Source organism: Gorilla gorilla, chromosome 6, assembly GCF_029281585.2.
Source record: "Gorilla gorilla gorilla isolate KB3781 chromosome 6, NHGRI_mGorGor1-v2.1_pri, whole genome shotgun sequence".
NCBI classification, from domain to species: domain Eukaryota; kingdom Metazoa; phylum Chordata; class Mammalia; order Primates; family Hominidae; genus Gorilla; species Gorilla gorilla.
In genome coordinates, this window is record NC_073230.2 from 14,209,426 (window position 1) to 14,228,352 (window position 18,927).

General features: G+C 47.2%; 1 protein-coding gene across 12 annotated transcripts in view; it reads left to right on the top strand.

The window, feature by feature from the left end:
• Positions 1–18,927, top strand: part of LOC129523491 (radial spoke head 10 homolog B-like) — a 62,203-nt gene that overhangs the window by 9,056 nt on the left and 34,220 nt on the right. For 10 of the 12 annotated variants that reach the window (XM_055346499.2, XM_055346492.2, XM_055346503.2 and 7 more), the window contains 10 exons: positions 863–1,036; positions 2,640–2,725; positions 3,696–3,816; positions 5,545–5,721; positions 8,506–8,650; positions 10,299–10,420; positions 13,303–13,492; positions 16,545–16,659; positions 17,746–17,825; positions 18,264–18,412. In XM_055346499.2, the coding sequence (XP_055202474.1) occupies positions 863–1,036; positions 2,640–2,725; positions 3,696–3,816; positions 5,545–5,721; positions 8,506–8,650; positions 10,299–10,420; positions 13,303–13,492; positions 16,545–16,659; positions 17,746–17,825; positions 18,264–18,412 (1,359 nt within the window). Of the gene's footprint in view, positions 1–862; positions 1,065–2,639; positions 2,726–3,695; positions 3,817–5,331; positions 5,384–5,544; positions 5,722–8,490; positions 8,651–10,298; positions 10,421–13,302; positions 13,493–16,544; positions 16,660–17,745; positions 17,826–18,263; positions 18,413–18,927 lie in introns of those variants that run through there. The other 2 variants (XM_055346498.2, XM_055346509.1) reach the window with 2 other exon arrangements.

Below are 18,927 nucleotides of genomic sequence, written 5' to 3' on the forward strand. Positions count from 1 at the left end.
CTGCACTCCAACCTAGGTGACAGGGTGAGACCCTGTCTCAAAAAAACAAAAAAAACAAAAAAAAAAAACAAAAACTAGGCATGATGGCTCATGCCTGTTAAATGCCTGTTAATCTCAGCACTTTGGGAAGCTGAGGCAAGTGGATCACCTCAGGTCAGGAGTTTGAGACCAGCCTGGCCAACATGGCAAAACCCCGTCTCTCCTAAAAATACACAAAAAATTAGCAGGGTGTGATGATGGGTGCCTGTAATCCCAGCTACTTGGGAGGCTGAGGCAGGAGAATTGCTTGAATCCGGGAGGCAGAGGTTGCAGTGAGCCGAGATGGCGCCATTGCACTCCAGCCTGGGCGACAGAGTGAGACTCTGTCTCAAAAATAAAAACAAAAACAAATAAAATCTTTTTCTAGAGACAGGGTCTTCCTAGGTTGCCCAGACTGGCCTCAAATTCCGGGCCTCAAGCAGTCCTCCCGCCTCAGTCTCCCAAAGTGCTGTGATTACAGGTGTGAGCCACTGCGCCCTGCCAAGGTGGGTTCTAAGAATCTGAAGTTCCCCAGGTCAGGATTGGAAGCCAGCACTTTCCAACGTCACCTGCTTGCTTCTTCGAACTTGGTCGACCTGCAACCTCCCAGATATTTCCTCCTGCCTGAGCTTCCGCCCACTGGTCTGGTCAGATGAGAGAGGATGCGATGAGAGCAGACAAGGAAGGAAGAGAGAGAATGTGAGGGGGATGTTCAGTGTGTCCACAGGAGAGGCAAGAACAGAATCAGAGGTCAAGCAGCTCCTGGAACCGCCCGCAGGACTAGGGATTCCCGCCCCCACCCCCCAACGCTTCCTTCTGTCACCCCATGGCCGTTCTGCTTCAGGGCGACTTTGTGAAGAATGTCCCGATGAACCACGGTGTGTACACGTGGCCGGACGGCAGCATGTATGAAGGCGAAGTGGTCAACGGCATGAGGAACGGATTCGGGATGTTCAAGTGCAGCACCCAGCCTGTGTCCTACATCGGCCACTGGTGCAATGGCAAGCGGCACGGGAAGGTGGGCGAGGTGGCCACGTGGAGGGCAGGTGGGGCAGGAGTGAAGGGGGTGGGCGGACATGGGGGAGCAGCCATGAGGGGGCAAGGTCGGGGGGATCGGGGGGGGGCAGAAAGGGGGTGGGGTGGCCATGTGGAGGGCAGGGGAGGGGCTGGGTGGCCACATGGAGGGAGAGAAGGGGGTAGGGGCTAGCGGCGCTGTCCAGGGCATATTCACTTTTTGTTTATTGAGGTGAAATTCACATCACATAAATTAACCATTTTATTAATTTTTTTTTTTTTGAGATGGAGTCTTGCTCTGTCGCCCAGGCTGGAGTGCAATGGTGCCATCTCGGCTCACTGCAACCTCTGCCTCCCGGGTTCAAGCAAATCTCCCGCCTCAGCCTCCCAGGTTGCTGGGACTACAGGTGTGCACCACCACGCCCAGCTAATTTTTGTATTTTTAGTAGAGATGGGGTTTCGCCATGTTGGCCAGGGTGGTCTTGAACTCCTGATCTCAAGTGATCCACCCGCCTCAGCCTCCCAAAGTGCTGGGATTACAGGCGTGAGCCACTGTGCCTGGCTGTATGCAGGCTTTAATAGGCTATTTATTGAGTTGTGTTGTTGTTGTTGTTGTGGTGTGTGTGTGTGTGTGTGTGTGTTTTACAGCAGATTGCTTGAGACATATTGGAGGGATTGGGGTGGTGACTTCTAGACAGCAGCATCTGCATGGCTGCAAGAAGGAATGAGTTTGCCTGATCATGAGAAAGAAGATAGAAAATTCTCTCTCTCTCACACACACAGATAAACCTGTGAAAAAGCCTTTTGAGGCTTTTCTATGTAGATCAAACAAAGGGTACTCTATGCTCACTTATACTCGGAGGCGGTAATGAGTAGCATGTCCAAATGGGTAAAACAACAATGGATCTGGTGCCTAAGAGAGAGTGACCTTCCGTTACATGGAAGGCGCAACTGTTCACTCCAGGTGGCAACAGACAGGATTTCTCTAGGTACTTAATTGACTAATAGTTACTGGATAGAATGAATATACTCGAATATGATGAATACAGTCATTCTGTGCCTTAATATGACACTTTTTATTTTATTTTATTTTGAGATGGAGTCTTGCTCTGTTGCCCAGGCTGGAGTGCAGTGGCACGATCTGGGCTCACTGCAACCTCTGCCTCCCAGGTTCAAGCGATTATCCTGCCTCAGCCTCCCAAGTAGCTGGGATTACAGGCACGGTCCACCACTCTTAGCTAATTTTTGTGTTTTTAGTAGAGACGGGGTTTCACCGTGTTGGCCAGGCTGGTCTTGAACTCATGACCTTGTGATCCGCCCACCTCGGCCTCCCAAAGTGCGGGGATTACAGACATGAGCCACCGTGCCTGGCCAATATGGCACTTTATTAAGGAGCAATTGATTTGTGACATTATCTCATTTCCCTTTGTGCAGCAGTTTTACCATTTTCTTGATAGCAAAACAGAAAAATAGCAGTTTACATGTCTTGCCTATGTATGACATTGACCTCTGTGTAGGTTCTACTTTTTAAGTTAATATCCTTACATTTGACAAAGCATTTGTATCATGAGGCTTGATAGTTTTAAAGATGACATTATTTGTTTCAGGGCTCCATTTATTACAATCAAGAGGGTACGTGTTGGTACGAGGGAGACTGGGTGCAAAACATCAAAAAGGGCTGGGGAATAAGATGGTAGGTATGACCACCGCCGCGCTTGGGGTGTAGATGAAGAAGTGTTTGTGGGCCCAATGGTGTTCACCTCAGATATTTAAAAGTAAGATGCAAAAGTTGCACAGAACATTTTCTCTCTAAGCAGAGTGGATTTTTTCTCTTTTTTTTGAGACGGAGTCTTGTTCTGTCACCCAGGCTGGAGTGCAGTGGTGCCATCTCAGCTCACTTCAACCTCTGCCTTCTGGGTTCAAGCAATTCTCCTGCCATGATCACACCACTGCTCTCCAGCCTGGTGACACAGTGAGATCCCATCTCAAAAACTGGCCAAATATTAACTAATCATGATACAATAGGGAATTATTAAAAGATTTTAAAAACCCGGCTCTTACCCACTTTGTCCCCTTATTAAATAGTCAGAAGATTTAATAAAGTGACTCATTCTGCTCCCTTAGGACCATGAGCCTATCCATTGATTTTTTTAAAATTTTACTTATTTTTATTTATTTATTTTTTAGACAGTCTCACTCTGTTGCCCAGGCTAGGGTGCAGTGGCATGATCTCGGCTCATTGCAACCTCCAACTTCTGAGTTCAAGTGATTCTCCTGCCTCAGCCTCCTGAATAGCTGGGATTACAGGTGCCTGCCACCATGTCCAGCTAATTTTTGTATTTTTTTTTTTTTTTTGAGATGGAGTTTTGCCTCCCAAGTAGCTGGGCTAATTTTATATTTTTAGTAGAGATGGCGTTTCTCCATGTTGGTCAGGCTGGTCTCAAACTCCCAACCTCAGGTGATCCTCCAGCCTCGGCCTCCCAAAGTGCTGGGATTACAGGCGTGAGCCCCCACGCCTGGCCTGAATTTAAATACAGAGAAGATTGTATAAGTACAAGGGGTGGATTTCTTCAAAGGAGCTCAAGGGGAGTGTTTAAAAGAATGTCTTAAAGGTAAATGTTGTGTAGGAGGTAACTGTTTTTCTTTGGTTTCTTTCATCCTAGTTATAAATCTGGAAATATATACGAAGGCCAGTGGGAAGACAACATGCGCCACGGGCAGGGGAGGATGAGGTGGCTGACCACCAACGAAGAGTACACCGGGCGGTGGGAGAGGGGCATCCAGGTACGCCCGGGCGGGGTAGCAGCTTATACCCAGAGGCGGACGCTCCGCCGATTCTCAGCACATGTATATTTCTTTTTGGGTTTTTTTTTTTTATTTTTGAGACAGAGTTTCTCTCTGTCTCCCAGGCTGGAGTGCAGTGGCGCAATCTTGGCTCATTGCAGCCTCCACCTCCCGGGTTCAAGCAGTTCTCCTGCCTCAGCCTCTGGAGTAGCTGAGATTACAGGTACCCACCACCACCACGGCCGGGCTAATTGTTTTTTTTGTATTTTTAGTAGAGACGTGGTTTCACCATGTTGGCCATGTTGGTTTCGCACTCCGGACCTCAAGTGATCCGCACGCCTCAGCCTCCTAAAGTGCTAGGATTACAGGCATGAGCCACCACACCCAGCCTGTTTGTTTGTTTTTAGAGACAGAGTCTTGCTCTGTTGCCCAGGCTGGAGTGCAGTGGCATGATCTCAGCTCACTGCAGCCTCCACCTCCTGGGTTCAAGCAATTCTTCTGCCTCAGCCTCTGAAGTAGCTGAGATTACAGGCACCCACCACCATGGCCCGGCTAATTTTTTTTTTTTTTTTTTTTTGTATTTTCAGTAGAGACGGGGTTTCACCATGTTGGCCAGACTGGTTTTGAACTCCTGACCTCAAGTGATCCACCCGCCTCGGCTTCCCAGAGTGCTAGGATTACAAGCGTAAGCCACAGCGCCCAGCGTGTTCGTTTGTTTTTAGAGACAGAGTCTTGCTCTGTTGCCCAGGCTGGACTGCAGCTGTGCAATCAGGGCTCTCTACCTCCTTGGCTCAAGCGATCCTCCCACCTCAGCCTCCCCTGTAGTTGAGACTACAGAGGTGCCCACTGCCACCATGCCTGGCTAACTAAAAAAATAATTTTTTATTTTATTTTATTTTTTAGAAACGAGGTCTCACTTTATTACACAGGCTGGTCTTGAACTCTGAGGCTCAAGTGATCCTTCCACCTCTGCCTCTCAAAGCGTTGGGATTACAGGCATGAGGCACAGCACCCAGCCCAATCGGTATCTTTAAAAAATAAAAATTTAGGCTGGGCGCAGTGGCTCACACGTGTAATCCCAGCACTTTGGGAGATCACCTGAGGATTGAGGCCAGGAGTTTGAGACCAGCCTGGGTGATATGGTGAAACCCCACCTCTACTAAAAATATAAAAATTAGCCGGGAGTGGTCGCTGGTGCCTGTAGTCCTGGCTACTTGGGAGGCTGAGGTGGGAGGATCACTTGAGTCTTGGAGGTTGAGGCTGCAGTGAGCCAAGATTGTGCCATACTCTAGCCTGGGTAACAGAGTGAGACCCTTTCTCAAAAAATAAAAATATATAAAAGCAAATAAACCCCAACATTTAAAATAACCATGAACATCTTCATGATCAAGCCAGGCACTTTATGTACGCTTATCTTCACTTTTTAGTAGAGACGGGGTTTCAACATGTTGGCCAGGCTGGTTTCAAACTGCTTTATATCTAACCTGAGGGGAAGGTGTCATTTCTGTCTTACAGATGAGGAACTTAGAGGGCTTAAGTGATCTGCCTTATTTCAAAAGACTCCTTAGTAAGTAGCTGAGCTGAAATTGAACCCAAGTCTGTGTGACTCCAGAGTCCAAGTTCTTTGCCCTTTCCAGTTTTCATTGTATTTATCCTAATTTTAAGGGGATCCGGGTAAAGAGAGAAACTGCTTTGTGCATTTCTGATGGCAGTCTGCTTTCTTTTCAGAATGGCTTTGGAACACACACGTGGTTTCTAAAGAGAATCCGCAGTTCCCAGTATCCTTTGAGAAATGAATACATAGGGGAGTTTGTAAATGGATATCGTCACGGACGTGGCAAGTTTTATTATGCCAGTGGAGCCGTGTATGATGGAGAATGGGTTTCCAATAAGAAACGTGGCATGGTGAGTATAGACCTGGGAGGATCACATTTCAAACAGTTATGTAAAGCCATTGAAATTATGTAAAGCAATTGAAATGTCCAAGGATAATTGCAGATTTGTCTATTCTGCTTTCAGATCTATCAGTTTTGATTCAAATATTTGCAGCTTTGTTAGGTGCGTGTACATGGAGGATTATTATGTATTGGTGCGTTGGCTCTTTCGATCATCACGTAATGTTCCTCATTAACCCTGCTCATTTTCTTTTTTTTTTTTGAGATGCAGTCTTGCTCTGTTGTCCAGGTTGGAGTACAGTGGCGTGATCTCAGCTCACTACAACCTCTGCTTCCCGGGTTCAAGTGATTCTCCTGTCTCAGCCTCATGAGTAGCTGGGATTACAGGCGTTGGCTACCATGCCTGGCTAATTTTTGTATTTTTAGTAGAGACAGGGTTTCTTCATGTTGGCCAGGCTGGTCTCGAACTCCTGACCTCAGGTGATCCACCCTCCTTGGCCTCCCAGAGTGCTGGGATTACAGGCATGAACCACCATGCCTGGCCAACCCTGGTAATTTTCATTTCTCTGAAGTCTATTTTGTCTGATGTAAATCTAGGCACTCTAGATTTCTTTTTAATTTTAATTGTGGTAGAGTACACATAAGATTTACCATCTTAATCATTTCTAAGTGCACAGTCCAGTGGCATTAAGCACATTCGCATTGTTGCGCAACCATCACCATCCATCTACAGAACTCTTTTTGACAAAAGGCATGTCATTCTCGATTAAATTACATTATCTGTTTTGTATAGGATAACTTACTGTTTTGCTAAGGTGATTACATGACTTTTTTTTCTTTTTTTTGAGACAGAGTTTCGCTCTGTTGCCCAGGCTGGAGTGCAGTGGCGTGATCTCGGCTCGCTGCAACCTCTGCCTCCCGGGTGCAAGTGATTCTTGTGCCTCAGCCACTAGAGTAGCTGGGATTACAGGTGTGCGCCACCACACCCGGCTCTTTTTTTTTTTTTTTTTTAGTAGTTACAGGGGTTTTGCCATGTTTGCCAAGCTGGCCTCCTGGTCTCAAGTGATCCTCCCACCCAAAGTGCTGGGATGACAGGCATGAGCCACTGTGCTTGGCAAAATAGTTTCAATGGTCATTGATTTCCTATATATTTAGTGGTTATTTAATCAGTTTTTGGTGTGTGTGTGCATGTGTGTGTGTGTGTATGAGGGTGGTTTTGGTTTGCAAGTAACAGACAATCTAGTGTCGTCTGCCATGTGAAATACAGAATAATGGTTTGATTCAGCAACTCAGAGCTGTCAGGATTTCTCCTCCATCTATCCACGATATCTCCCACCATGTCACTTTCACCCTTGTGTTTTTCCTCCCTCATGATTGCAAGACGGCTGCTGTGGTTCCAGCTTTCATATCCACATACCATGCTAACTAGAAGAAAAGGAGGAACTTTTTACAGAAGGTCTCTAAAAAGGTCTTTCATTTCACAGAGCCAAATTGGGTCATTTACCCACTTCTGAATCAGTAACTGACTGTTGGCCTGGGTTTGACAAATCTCAGGGAGTCTTGGCCAGGCTTAGTGGCTCAGGCCTGTAATCCCAGCACTTTGGGAGGCCGAGGTGGGCGGAACACTTGAGGTCAGGAATTCGAGACCAGCTTGGCCAACATGATGAAACCCCATCTCTACTAAAAATACAAAAATTAGCTGGGTGTGGTGGTGCACGCATGTAATCCCAGCCACTCGGGAGGCTGAGGAAGGAGAATTGCTTGAACCCAGGAGGCGGAGGTTGCAGTGAGTTAAGACTGTGCTACTGCACTCCAGCCTGAGTGACAGCGAGGCTCCACCTCAAAAAAAAAAAAAAATTGTGGGGCACGGTGGCTCACGCCTGTAATCCCAACACTTTGGGAGGCTGAGGCGGATGGATCACGAGGTCAGGAGATCGAGACCATCCTGGCTAACATGGTGAAACCCCGTCTCTACTAAAAATACAAAAACTTAGCTGGGTGTGGTGGCAGGCGCCTGTAGTCCCAGCTACTCAGGAGGCTGAGGCAGGAGAATGGCGTGAACCCAGGAGGCGGAACTTGCGGTGAGCTGAGATCGTGCCACTGCACTCCAGCCTGGGCACAGAGCGAGACTCCGTCTCAAAAAAAAAAAATCAGGGAGTCTGTATTGTGTGATGGGCGTTCTGCTGGTCACTAGCGTAGTTTAATAAGACACATTCTGTGGCCTAGAGGTGCTTAAAGTTGGAGAAAGATTGTCGGGGAGAGAGAGAGGGGAGGGGGAGGAATAGGAAAAGGAGGACGAGAGAGAGGACTTATACAGTGCATGAGACCCAGGAGCCTGATTATATGTAGAGTAAGTGCATATTTTCAAAACAAAAAGCTCCACACCCTTGAAAAAACTATTGATGTATATTTACCCATGTTTTTCTTTCCTTTTTTTTTTTTTTTTTTTTTTTTTGAGATGGAGTCTCACTCTGTCACCTAGGCTGGAGTGCAGTGGCACGATCTTGGCTCACTGCAACCTCTGCCTCCCGGGTTCAAGCGATTCTCCTGCCTCAGCCTCCCGAGTAACTGGGATTACATGTGCCTGCCACCAGGCCTGGCTAATTTTTGTATTTTTAGTAGCGATGGGGTTTCACCATGTTGGCCAGTCTGATCTCGAACTCCTGACCTTGTGATCTGCCCGCCTCAGCCTTCCAGAATGCTGGGATTACAGGCGTGAGCCACCGCACCCAGCCTTACCAGTGTTTTGCTAAGAAAACTTTTCCTAAACTGTAAAAAGTTTTTCTGTCTGCAGGGCCGATTAACTTTCAAGAACGGGCGTGTGTACGAAGGCGCATTCTCCAATGACCACATAGCCGGGTTTCCAGATCTTGAAGTTGAATTCATCAGCTGCCTGGACCTGTCTTCAGGAGTTGCCCCAAGATTGTCCAGGAGCGCCGGTAGGAAGCATTCACCTGTTGAAATAAAATTCATTGGCCGGGCGTGGTGGCTCATGCTTGTCATCCTAGCACTTTGGGAGGCCAAGGCTGGCGGATCACGAGGTCAGCAGTTCGAGACCAGCCTGGCCAACATGGTGAAACCCCATCTCAATTAAAAATAAAAAAAAATTAGCCCGGCGTGGTGGCAGGCGCCTGTAATCCCAGCTACTCGGGAGGCTGAGGCAGGAGAATGGCTTGAACCCGGGAGGCAGAGGTTGCAGTGAGCCCAGACTGCACCATTGCACTCCAGCCTGGGCAACAGAGAGAGACTCCGTCTCATAAATAAATAAAATGGAAAAAATAAAAATAAAATTCATCTGTTTTTATCCATGGTGTTCACTCATGAAAATACACCGAACACTTCAGAAAACAGAAGTCCTCTGTGAGCAACTCCTTTTTTAAAAAAAAATTTGAGACAAAATCTCGCTCTATCACCCAGGATGTAGCAGGATACGATCACTGTTCACTGTGGCCTCAAACTCCTGGGCTCCAGTGATCCTCCCACCTCAGCCTTCCCCATAGCTGGGAATACAGGCACACACCACCATGCCTAGCTAATTTTTTTTTCTTTTTGAGACGGAGTCTCGCTCTGTCGCCCAGCCTGGAATGCAGCAGTGCAATCTTGGCTCACTGCAATCTCCGCCTCCCGGGTTCAAGAGATTCTGCTGCCTCAGCCTCCTGAGTAGCTGGGATTATAGGCGTGTGCTACCATGCTTAGCTGATTTTTGTATTTTTTGTAGAGACGGGGTTTTACCATGTTGCTCAGGTTGGTCTCTAACTCCTGACCTCGTGATCCGCCCACCTTGGCCTCCCAAAGTGCTGAGATTACAGGTGTGAGCCACCACACCTGGCCAGGCCTAGCTAATTTTTAAACTTTTTGTAGAGGCAGGGTCTCACTCTGTTGCCCAGGCTGATTCAAACTCCTGTCCTCACACAATCCTCCTGCCTCGGCCTGCCAAAGTGCTGAGATTACAGCTGCAGGCCATTGTGCCTGGCTGGCAACTGCTTTTAAAAAACGTTTTTTTTAGAGACAGGATCTCACTCTCTTGCCCAGGTGGGAGTGCAGTGGCGTGGTCATAGCTCACTGCAGCCTTAACCTCTCATTTTGGCTTCCCAAAGTGCTGGGATTAAAGGCATGAGCCATTTTTCCGCCTGTGTTCTTAGTAGGTTTTTGGAATATTCTTGCATCACATTTTGGTGGAAAATCATTGTGACATAGTATTGAGAAATTTGAACATTGTTTTTCATAATTATCTCCAAGGATGGGTGTGGTGGCCCATGCCCGTAATCCCAGCACTTTGGGAGGCCAAGGCAGGCGGATCAGTTGAGGTCAGGAGTTAGAGACCAGCCTGGGCAACATGGTGAAACCCTGTGTCTACAAAAAATACAAAAATTAGCTGGTCGTGGTGGTGCATGTCTGTAGTCGCAGCTACTCAGGAGGGTGAGGTGGGAGGATGGCTTGAGCCTGGGAGGCAGAGGTTGCAGTGAACTGAGATCATGCCACTGCACTCCAGCCTGGGTGACAGAGTGAGGCCCTGTCTCAAAACAAAACAAAAAAACCCCACCAAACAAACTATACTTATCCCCTGTGTTTGCCTTCATTCATTAGAACTGATCAGAAAGCTTGATGGCAGTGAAAGTCATTCTGTGTTGGGATCGAGCATTGAGCTGGATCTAAGTTTGCTCCTGGACATGTACCCTGAGACAGTCCAACCTGAAGAAAAGAAGCAGGTAAAATCTTTTTGATTGGTATGAGTTGCATCCTGGGGAAATATAGCTGGTGACTGCTGTCACGTGTTGAATGTCTTCTTTTTTGTTTTGTTTTTTGAGACTGAGTTTTGCTCTATCGCCCAGGCTGGAGTGCTGTGGCGCAGTCTTGGCTCACTGCAACCTCTGCCTCCTGGGTTCAAGCCTCCCCCACCTCAGCCTCCCCAGTAGCTGGGATTACAGGTGTGGGCCACTACGCCCGGCTATTTTTTTGTATTTTAGTTGAGACGGGGTTTCACCATATTGGCCTGGCTGGTCTGGAACTCCTGACCTCAGGTGATTGGCCCACCTCGGCCTCCCAAAGTACTGGGATTATGGGTGTGAGCCACCACGCCCGGCCTAGAACAATGCTTTAGATTATACGTGTTTATTCAGTTGAATTGCGTTTTCAAAAGCAGGAATGAATGCTCAGCGTAACAAATGCCTGAAGCCACCCAGGTAGGGCTCTGTCTCCCTTAGGACCCTGCATCCTGTTCTTCGCATTCTCTGAATGTCTCATTATGAGGGTAGGGCATGGGGTGAGTGGTTCTGGAGAACAGGACGCTGTGTAGAGGGCAGGGCTGCATGTGTGGGGAATTTGGGGCAGCTTAAGGGCATCAAGGGTCTGGGGAAAATCCTAAAAGGTGAAGTGTGACAGAGGGAGGTGAGTAAAGCAACCACCATGAATATTGCTTTTTTTTTTTTTTTTTTGAGACGGAGTCCCTCTTGTCGCCCAGGCTGGAGCGCAATGGCACGGTCTCAGCTCACTGCAACCTCCGCCTCCCGCGTTCAAGGGATTCTCCTGCCTCAGCCTCCTGAGTAGCTGGGATTACAGGCATGCACCACCACCCCCAGCTATATTTTGTATTTTTAGTAGAGATGGAGTTTCACTGTGTTGCCCAGGCTGGTCTTGAACTCCTGACCTCAGGTGATCCTTCCGCTTCAGCCTCCCAAAGTGCTGGGATTACAGGCGTGAGCCACTGCACCTGGCGGAATATTGCTTCTTTCAGACTTTCAGCCCTATGTGTGGTGTGAGTTGCATGTGTTTTGTATATGCTGTTTATCAGGTTGAGGTATTCCTTTCTATTCCTAATTTGCTGAGGGTGCTTTTCATGAATGGATGTGAAATTCTGTGAAACGCTTCAGTTGATAGAATCATTTGGTTCTTCCTCAGTCTGTGAATTACATTGATTGATTTTTCAAATGTTAACCCAGCTTTGCAATTCTAGGATAAACCCTACTTGGTACTGCTATATTATCTTTTTTTTTTTTTTTTTCTTTTTGAAACAGGGTCTTGCTCTGTCACCCTGGCTGGAGTGAAGTGGTGCGATCTCAGCTCACTGCAGTCTTGACCTTCTGGGCTTAAGCAATCCTCCCGCCTCAGCTTCCTGAGTAGCTGGGACTATACGGGCACTTGCTACTGTGTCTGGTTAATTTTTTTTTTCTTTTTTTTTTTTTGAGAGGGAGTCTTGCTCTGTCGCCCAGGCTGGAGTGCAGTAGCACGATCTCCGCTCACTGCAAGCTCCACCTCCCGGGTTCACGCCATTCTCCTGCCTCAGCCTCCCGAGTAGCTGGGTCTACACCACGCCTGGCTAATTTTTTGTATTTTTAGTAGAGACAGGGTTTCACCGTGTTAGCCAGGATGGTCTGGATCTCCTGATCTTGTGATCCGCCTGCCTTGATCTCCCGAAGTGCTGGGATTACAGGCTTGAGCCACCACACCCGGCCAGTTAATTTCTTTAATTTTTAATTTTCAGTTGAGACACAGTCTTACTATGTTGCACAGGCTGGTCTCGAGTTCCCAGGCTCAAGCGATCCTCCCGCCTCGGCCTCACAAAGTGCTGGGATGACAGGCATGAGCCACCACGCGTGGCTACTATTCTTTTTATATATTGCTGGATTCAACTTATTTTGTTGGGATTTTTGCACATATGTTGATGAAGGATAAGGATCTGCAGACAATAGAATTTTGTTGCCGCCACTGAGAGAGGAAGCCAGCACATTGCCATGCGAAAGGAAGTCTACTTTCCAGATAACTTGTTTTGTTTTGTTTTTACTGTTGGTCGGAGATGGCATTTTATTGACCCAAGGGGGGTGGGTGGAAAGAATAAAATGCTTCTTGGCCAGGTGCCGTGGCTGACGCCTGTAATCGTAACACTATGGGAGGCCGAGGCAGGCGGATCACCTGAGGTCAGGAGTTCAAGACCAGACTGGCCAATATGGTGAAACCCCATCTCTACCAAAAATACAAAAATTAGCTGGGCGTGGTGGTGGGCACCTGTTATCACAGCTACTCTGGAGGCTGAGGCACGAGAATCACCTGAACCCAGGAGGCAGAGGTTGCATTGAGCCAAGATCGTGCCACTGCACTGCAGCCTGGGTGACAGAGCGAGACTCCATCTCAAAACAAAACAAACAAACACTTCTTAAGTTCTTACAGTGGAAAGAGCTAAATGCCATTACTTTACTTGTATTATCGCATTTAATGTAGGACACAGGTGTTGTGTCTTTTGTTCTTTTTAAAATATTTAAATTTTATTTCTTTATTTTGAGGCAAGGTCTCACTCTTGACGCCCAGGCTGGAATGCAGTGACATGATCTCGGCTCACTGCAACCTCCTCCCGGGTTCAAGCAATTCTGCCTCAGCCTCCTGAGTAGCTGGGGTTACAGGCGTGTGCCACCACGGCCGGCTAATTTTGTATTTTTGGTAGAGATGAGGTTTCACCATGTTGGCCAGGCTGGTCTGGAACTCCTGACCTCAGGTGATCTGCCTGCCTGGGCCTCCCAAAGTGCTGGGATTACAGGCGTGAGCCACCATGCCCGGCCGTCTTTTGTTCTTAATCCACATATGACTTTCTTCCTTTCAGGTGGAATATGCTGTCTTAAGAAATATTACAGAATTAAGAAGAATCTACAGCTTTTACAGCAGCCTGGGATGCGGCCACTCTCTGGATAATACCTTTCTGATGACAAAGCTTCACTTCTGGAGATTTCTAAAAGATTGCAAATTTCATCACCACAAACTAACTCTTGCTGATATGGACAGGATATTAAGTGGTGAGTGTTCCAGATCCTTCACATCTTTTGGTTTAAAGCAGAGGACCAGGCCGGGCACAGTGGCTCATGCCTGTACTTCCAGCACTTTGGGAGGCTGAGGCAGGCGGATCACGAGGTCAGGAGTTCAAGACCAGCCTGACCAACATGGTGAAACCCCGTCTCTACTAAAAGATACAAAAAATTAGCCAGGCGTGGTGGTGCATGCCTATAATCCTAGCCATTTGGGAGGCTGAGGCAGGAGAATCGCTTGGACCCGGGAGGCGGAGGTTGCAGTGAGCCAAGATTGTGCCATTGCACTCCAGCCTGGGTGACAGGGCGAGACTCCATCACACACACACACACACACACACACACAAAAGGCAGGGGTCCCCAACCCCCAGGCCAGGGAGCAGTACTGGTCCATGGCCCATTAGGAAACAGGCTACACAGTGGAAGGTGAGCAGTGGACAAGCAAGTGAACTTTCATCTGTTTTTTTGTTTTGTTTTGTTTTGAGACAGAGTTTCACTCTTGTTGCCCAGGCTGGAGTGCAGTGGCACGATCTCGGCTCACCGCAACCTCTGTCTCCTGGGTTCAAGTGACTCTCCTGCCTCAGCCTCCCGAGTAGCCGGGATTACAGGCATGTGCCACCATGCCCAGCTAATTTTTGTATTTTTTAGTAGAGATGGGGTTTTTCCATGTTGGTTAGGCGTGTCTCGAACTCCCAACCTCAGATGATCTGCGCGCCTTGGCCTCCCAAAGTGCTGGGATTACAGGCATGAGCCACCGCACCCAGCCTACCTTCATCTGTTTTTACAGCCATTCCCCATCGCTGGCATTACCGCCTCAGCTCCGCCTCCTGCAGATCAGCAGGGCATTAGAGTCTCATAGGAGCGCAAATCCTACTGTGAGCTGAGCATGGGAGGGATGTAGGTTGCACGCTCCTTAGGAGAATCGAATGCCTGATGATATGTCACTGTCTCCCATCACCCCCAGATGGGACCGTCTAGTTGTAGGAAAACAGGCTCAGGGCTCCCACTGATTCTACCTGATGGCGAGTTGTAGAATTGTTTCATTATGTATTACAATGTCATAATAATAGAAATAAGGCGCGCAGTAATTCGAATGCGCTTGAATCATCCTGAAACCAACAGCCCCCCACCGCTTTCCACCATTCATGGAAAAACTGTCTTCTACAAAATCGGTCCCTGGTGCCAAAAAGGTTGGGGACCGCTGGTTTCAAGGACAGTATCACAGTGTCACCTGGAAAGCAGTTAGGAAATGTGGAGGGAGCTGGGAAGGCCCAGGTTGGGAGACGAGTGTTCCAGAAATCAGCGTGTGGTCATTTCCCCCGTGATTACGAGGTACTTGATAAAGAGACAGTCTCGTGACGTGACAGCAACAGTACGAGGTCACCTACAAAAGCAGGGCCAGCAATGCACGGTCTCAGGGTGAAATCCAGTCCACCCCCGTTCCCCTAAATCATGCTTTACTGGAACACAGACATGCCCGTTTGCTTACGTGTTCGTGACTGCTTTACCCCGAAGCACCACAGCTGAGGGACTGTGATGTAGACGGTCTGGTCCACCAAGCCTAAAATATTTACTCTCTGGCCCTTTACAGAAAGTTTGCCTCCCTCTCTCCCCCTGACCACCGGTCTATAGTAAAAAAAAGCACTAAATTGTCAGGTCAGAAATGGGGAGACGGCCAGGCCTCATGGTTTACGCCTGTAATCCCAGCACTTTGGAAGGCCGAGGCGGGTGGATCACTTGAGTCCAGGAGTTTGAGACCCGCCTGGGCAATATGGTGAAACTCCGTCTCTACTAAAAATACAAAAATTAGCTAGGTATGGTGGTACATGCCTGTATTCCCAGCTACTTATTGGGAGGCTGAGACAGGAGTAGAATCGTTTGAGCCTAGGAGGTGTAGGTTGCAGTGAGCCGAGATTTCCAGCCTGGGTGACAGAGTGAGACTCCGTCTCTGAAAAAAAAAAAAAAAAAAAAAAAAGGCCGCGTGCGGTGGCTCACACCTGTAATCAGCACTTCGGGAGGCTGAAGTGGGCAGATCATGAGGTCAGGAGTTCAAGACCATCCTGGCTAACATGGTGAAACCCCGTCTCTACTAAAAATATAAAAAATTAGCTGGGTGTGGTGGTACATGCCTGTAGTCCCAGCTACTCGGGAGGCTGAGGCAGAAGAATCGTTTGAACTCACGAGGCGGAGGTTGCAGTGAGCCGAGATCGTGCCACTGCACTCCAGCCTGGGCAACAGAGTGAGACTCTGTCTCAAAAGAAAAAAAAAAAAAAAAAACAACAGGGAGAATCAGCAATGGCTTGGAAGAGTCTAGAAAAGGCCCTAAGTAGTCTTAGGATTGGTCTTGATTTCAAATTAGGAAGTTGATGTCATCAATTTAACAACTTTGGAAGTTTAACTTCTTTCAGCCAAATCCTGGCAGGCAGAGCTGCAAGCTTCTAATTATCCGCTTGAAAAATGAAGTATTAGAGCAAATGCCTATTTACATCAAAGTTTAGTGTTTGAAACATACTTAAAATCCATTTAGAATTAGCAGCATTCATCAGATTGTGTCTCAGACTATTCTGGAAAACAGTGGGACAAGATTGACATCTTTTTTTTTTTTTTTTTTTGAGATGAAGTCTCGCTCTGTTGCCCAGGCTGGAGTGCAGTGGCTCAATCTCGGCTCACTGCAGCCTCCACCTCCTGGGTTCCAGCGATTCTCCTGCCTCAGTCTCCCAAGTAGCTGAGATTACAGGCGCCCACCACAACACCTGGCTAATTTTTTGTATTTTTGGTAGAGACAGGGTTTTGCCATGTTGCCCAGGCTGGTCTCAGGATCAGGCAATTTGCTGCTGCAGCCTCCCAAAGTGCTGGGATTACAGGCGTGAGCCACTGTGCCTGGCTTTCACGGAGTTTTAAATTTTTGGTTGGACGCCTATACACATGTTCAGAGCATTTGAAATAAGCGCTCATATTCAGTTCTTCGAATTGTATACCAGGAGCAAATAAGACGGAAGGTTCTAGCAAATGTCAGGCATCCTCTCCAATTTTCTTATTTTAGCCAATAATGACATACCAGTTGAAGAAATCCATTCGCCATTTACAACAATACTTTTGAGAACATTTTTGAATTACCTCCTGCATTTGGCGTACCACATTTATCATGAAGAATTCCAGTAAGTACTATTTCTGGACCCTCGTTGGGGGATGGGGCACAGCTAAGCTGTATTATTGTCATAATGCCTTCTTTTCTTCAGCAGTCATTTTTATTTTTTTGGAGATGGAGTCTTGCTCTGTTGCCCAGGCTGGAGTGCAGTGGCACAATCTTGGCTCACTGCAACCTCTGCCTCCCAGGTTCAAGCAATTCTGCCTCAGGCTCCTGGGTAGCTGAGATGACAGGCGTGTGCCACCATGCCTGGCTAATTTTTTTTTTTTTTTTTTTTTTTGTATTTTTAGTAGAGACGGGGTTTCACCATGTTGGTCAGGCTGGTTTCAAACTCCTGACCTCAGGTGATCCACCTGCCTCAGCCTCTCAAAGTTCTGGGATTACAGGCGTGAGCCGCCATGCCCAGCCTCAGCAGTCTTTTTTTAACATACTCTTGAAATGAAGGACTCAGAACACAACCTTTCCACAAATATTAACCACAAAGCCATGACATACTGGATCAAAACTTTGAAAGCCCTTCATATCTGAGTGAGTTCAATACTGCAAATATCTCTTGGGGTTTCTAGTGCAGAAACAAATAGTCACAACCAAGTCGTCTTTCTTATGTCAGAATTTCTTGTCTTTCTTACAGCAAAAGTGGTTTTATATCTTTTTTTAAAAAAACTTTTATTTATATATTTATTTTTTTGAGATGGAATCTCGCTCTGTCACCCAGGCTGGAGTGCAGTGGCGCGATCTCGGCTCACTGCAACCTCCACCTCCCAGGTTCCAGTGATTCTCTTGCCTCAGCCTCCCAAGTAGCTGGGATTACCAGTGTCTGCCACCAAGCCCAGCTAATTTTTTGTATTTTTAGTAGAGATGGGGTTTCACCATGTTGGCCAGGCTGGTCTTAAACTCCTGACCTCGAGTGATCCGCCCACCTTGGCCTCCCAAAATGCTGGGATTATAGGTTTGAGCCACTGACTTTAGCCTTCCCTTTCTATACTCTATACATTAGAAGCAAATTGTTAAGTCTAGCCTGTGCTCAAGGAGAAGGGAATTAAGTTCCCTCTTTTGGAGGAGAAGTAACTATGGTATCTTTTGATCATTATCACAGAAAGAGAAGCCCATCCCTCTTCTTGTGTTTTACAAAACTGATGACCGAGAACATTCGTCCAAATGCCTGCCAGATAAAAGGTAAATACAAAACCAATAGGATTCTATTTACCACCCCATTTTTTTTTCTCAAAATATAAATCTGGGCTGGGCGCAGTGGCTCACTCCTGCAATCCCAGCACTTTGGGAGGCCGAGGCAGGAGGATCACCTGAGGTCAAGGAGTTCAAGACCAGCCTGGCCAACATGGCAAAACCCCATCTCTACTAGAAATACAAAAAAATTAGCCAGGTATGGTGGTGCATGCCTGTAATCCTAGCTACTCGGGAGGCTGAGGCAGGAGAATCGCTTGAGCCTGGGGGGCGGAGGTTGCAGTGAGCCAAGATCGTGCCACTGCACTGTAGCCTGGGTGACATCAAGACTCTGTCTCGGAAAAAAACAAAAGCAATAGGATTATATTTACTGCTATTTTTTTCTCAAAACATAAATCTGTAATCATTTTTTGAACGTTGTATTTTTAGGCAATTTATTCCGTGAGCAACAGCGGACGCTCTACTCTATGAATTACATGAATAAGTGCTGGGAGATTTATCTCGCTTACTGCAGACCCAGCGCAGCGCCTCCCCACGAGCCTACGATGAAGATGAGACACTTCCTCTGGATGCTGAAAGTAACCACCTAAGTTCGATATTGGCTTTCTATTTACAGGCACTTTGATTTTAATTAAAGAAAGGCAGGATATTCCAGCTGTGATATGCAAATAATCAGGTGAAGATCTGGGCTGGATTTTCAGGACCATTAAATGTTTACTGAGTCTCTTGGCAGAACAGTGGTCTGTGGTCGTGGAAGGAAAAGAAACAGCCGTCACCTGCCCAATGTGCTAACAGATTAGGGCAAGACAATGGTCCATGGCCTATAACAATGGCCCATGGCATGCGTATATATATATATTGCAATCTCAGCACTTTGAGAGGCCGAGGCGGGCGGATCACCTGATGTCAAGGAGTTCGAGACCAGCATGGACATATATATTTATATATGCCATGGGCCATTGTCTTAAAAAAATATATATATATAAATAAATATATATATAATAAATATATATATTTTTTTAATTTTATTTTTTTGAGACGGAGTTTTGCTCTTGTCACTCAGGCTGGAGTGCAATGAAGTGATCTTGGCTCA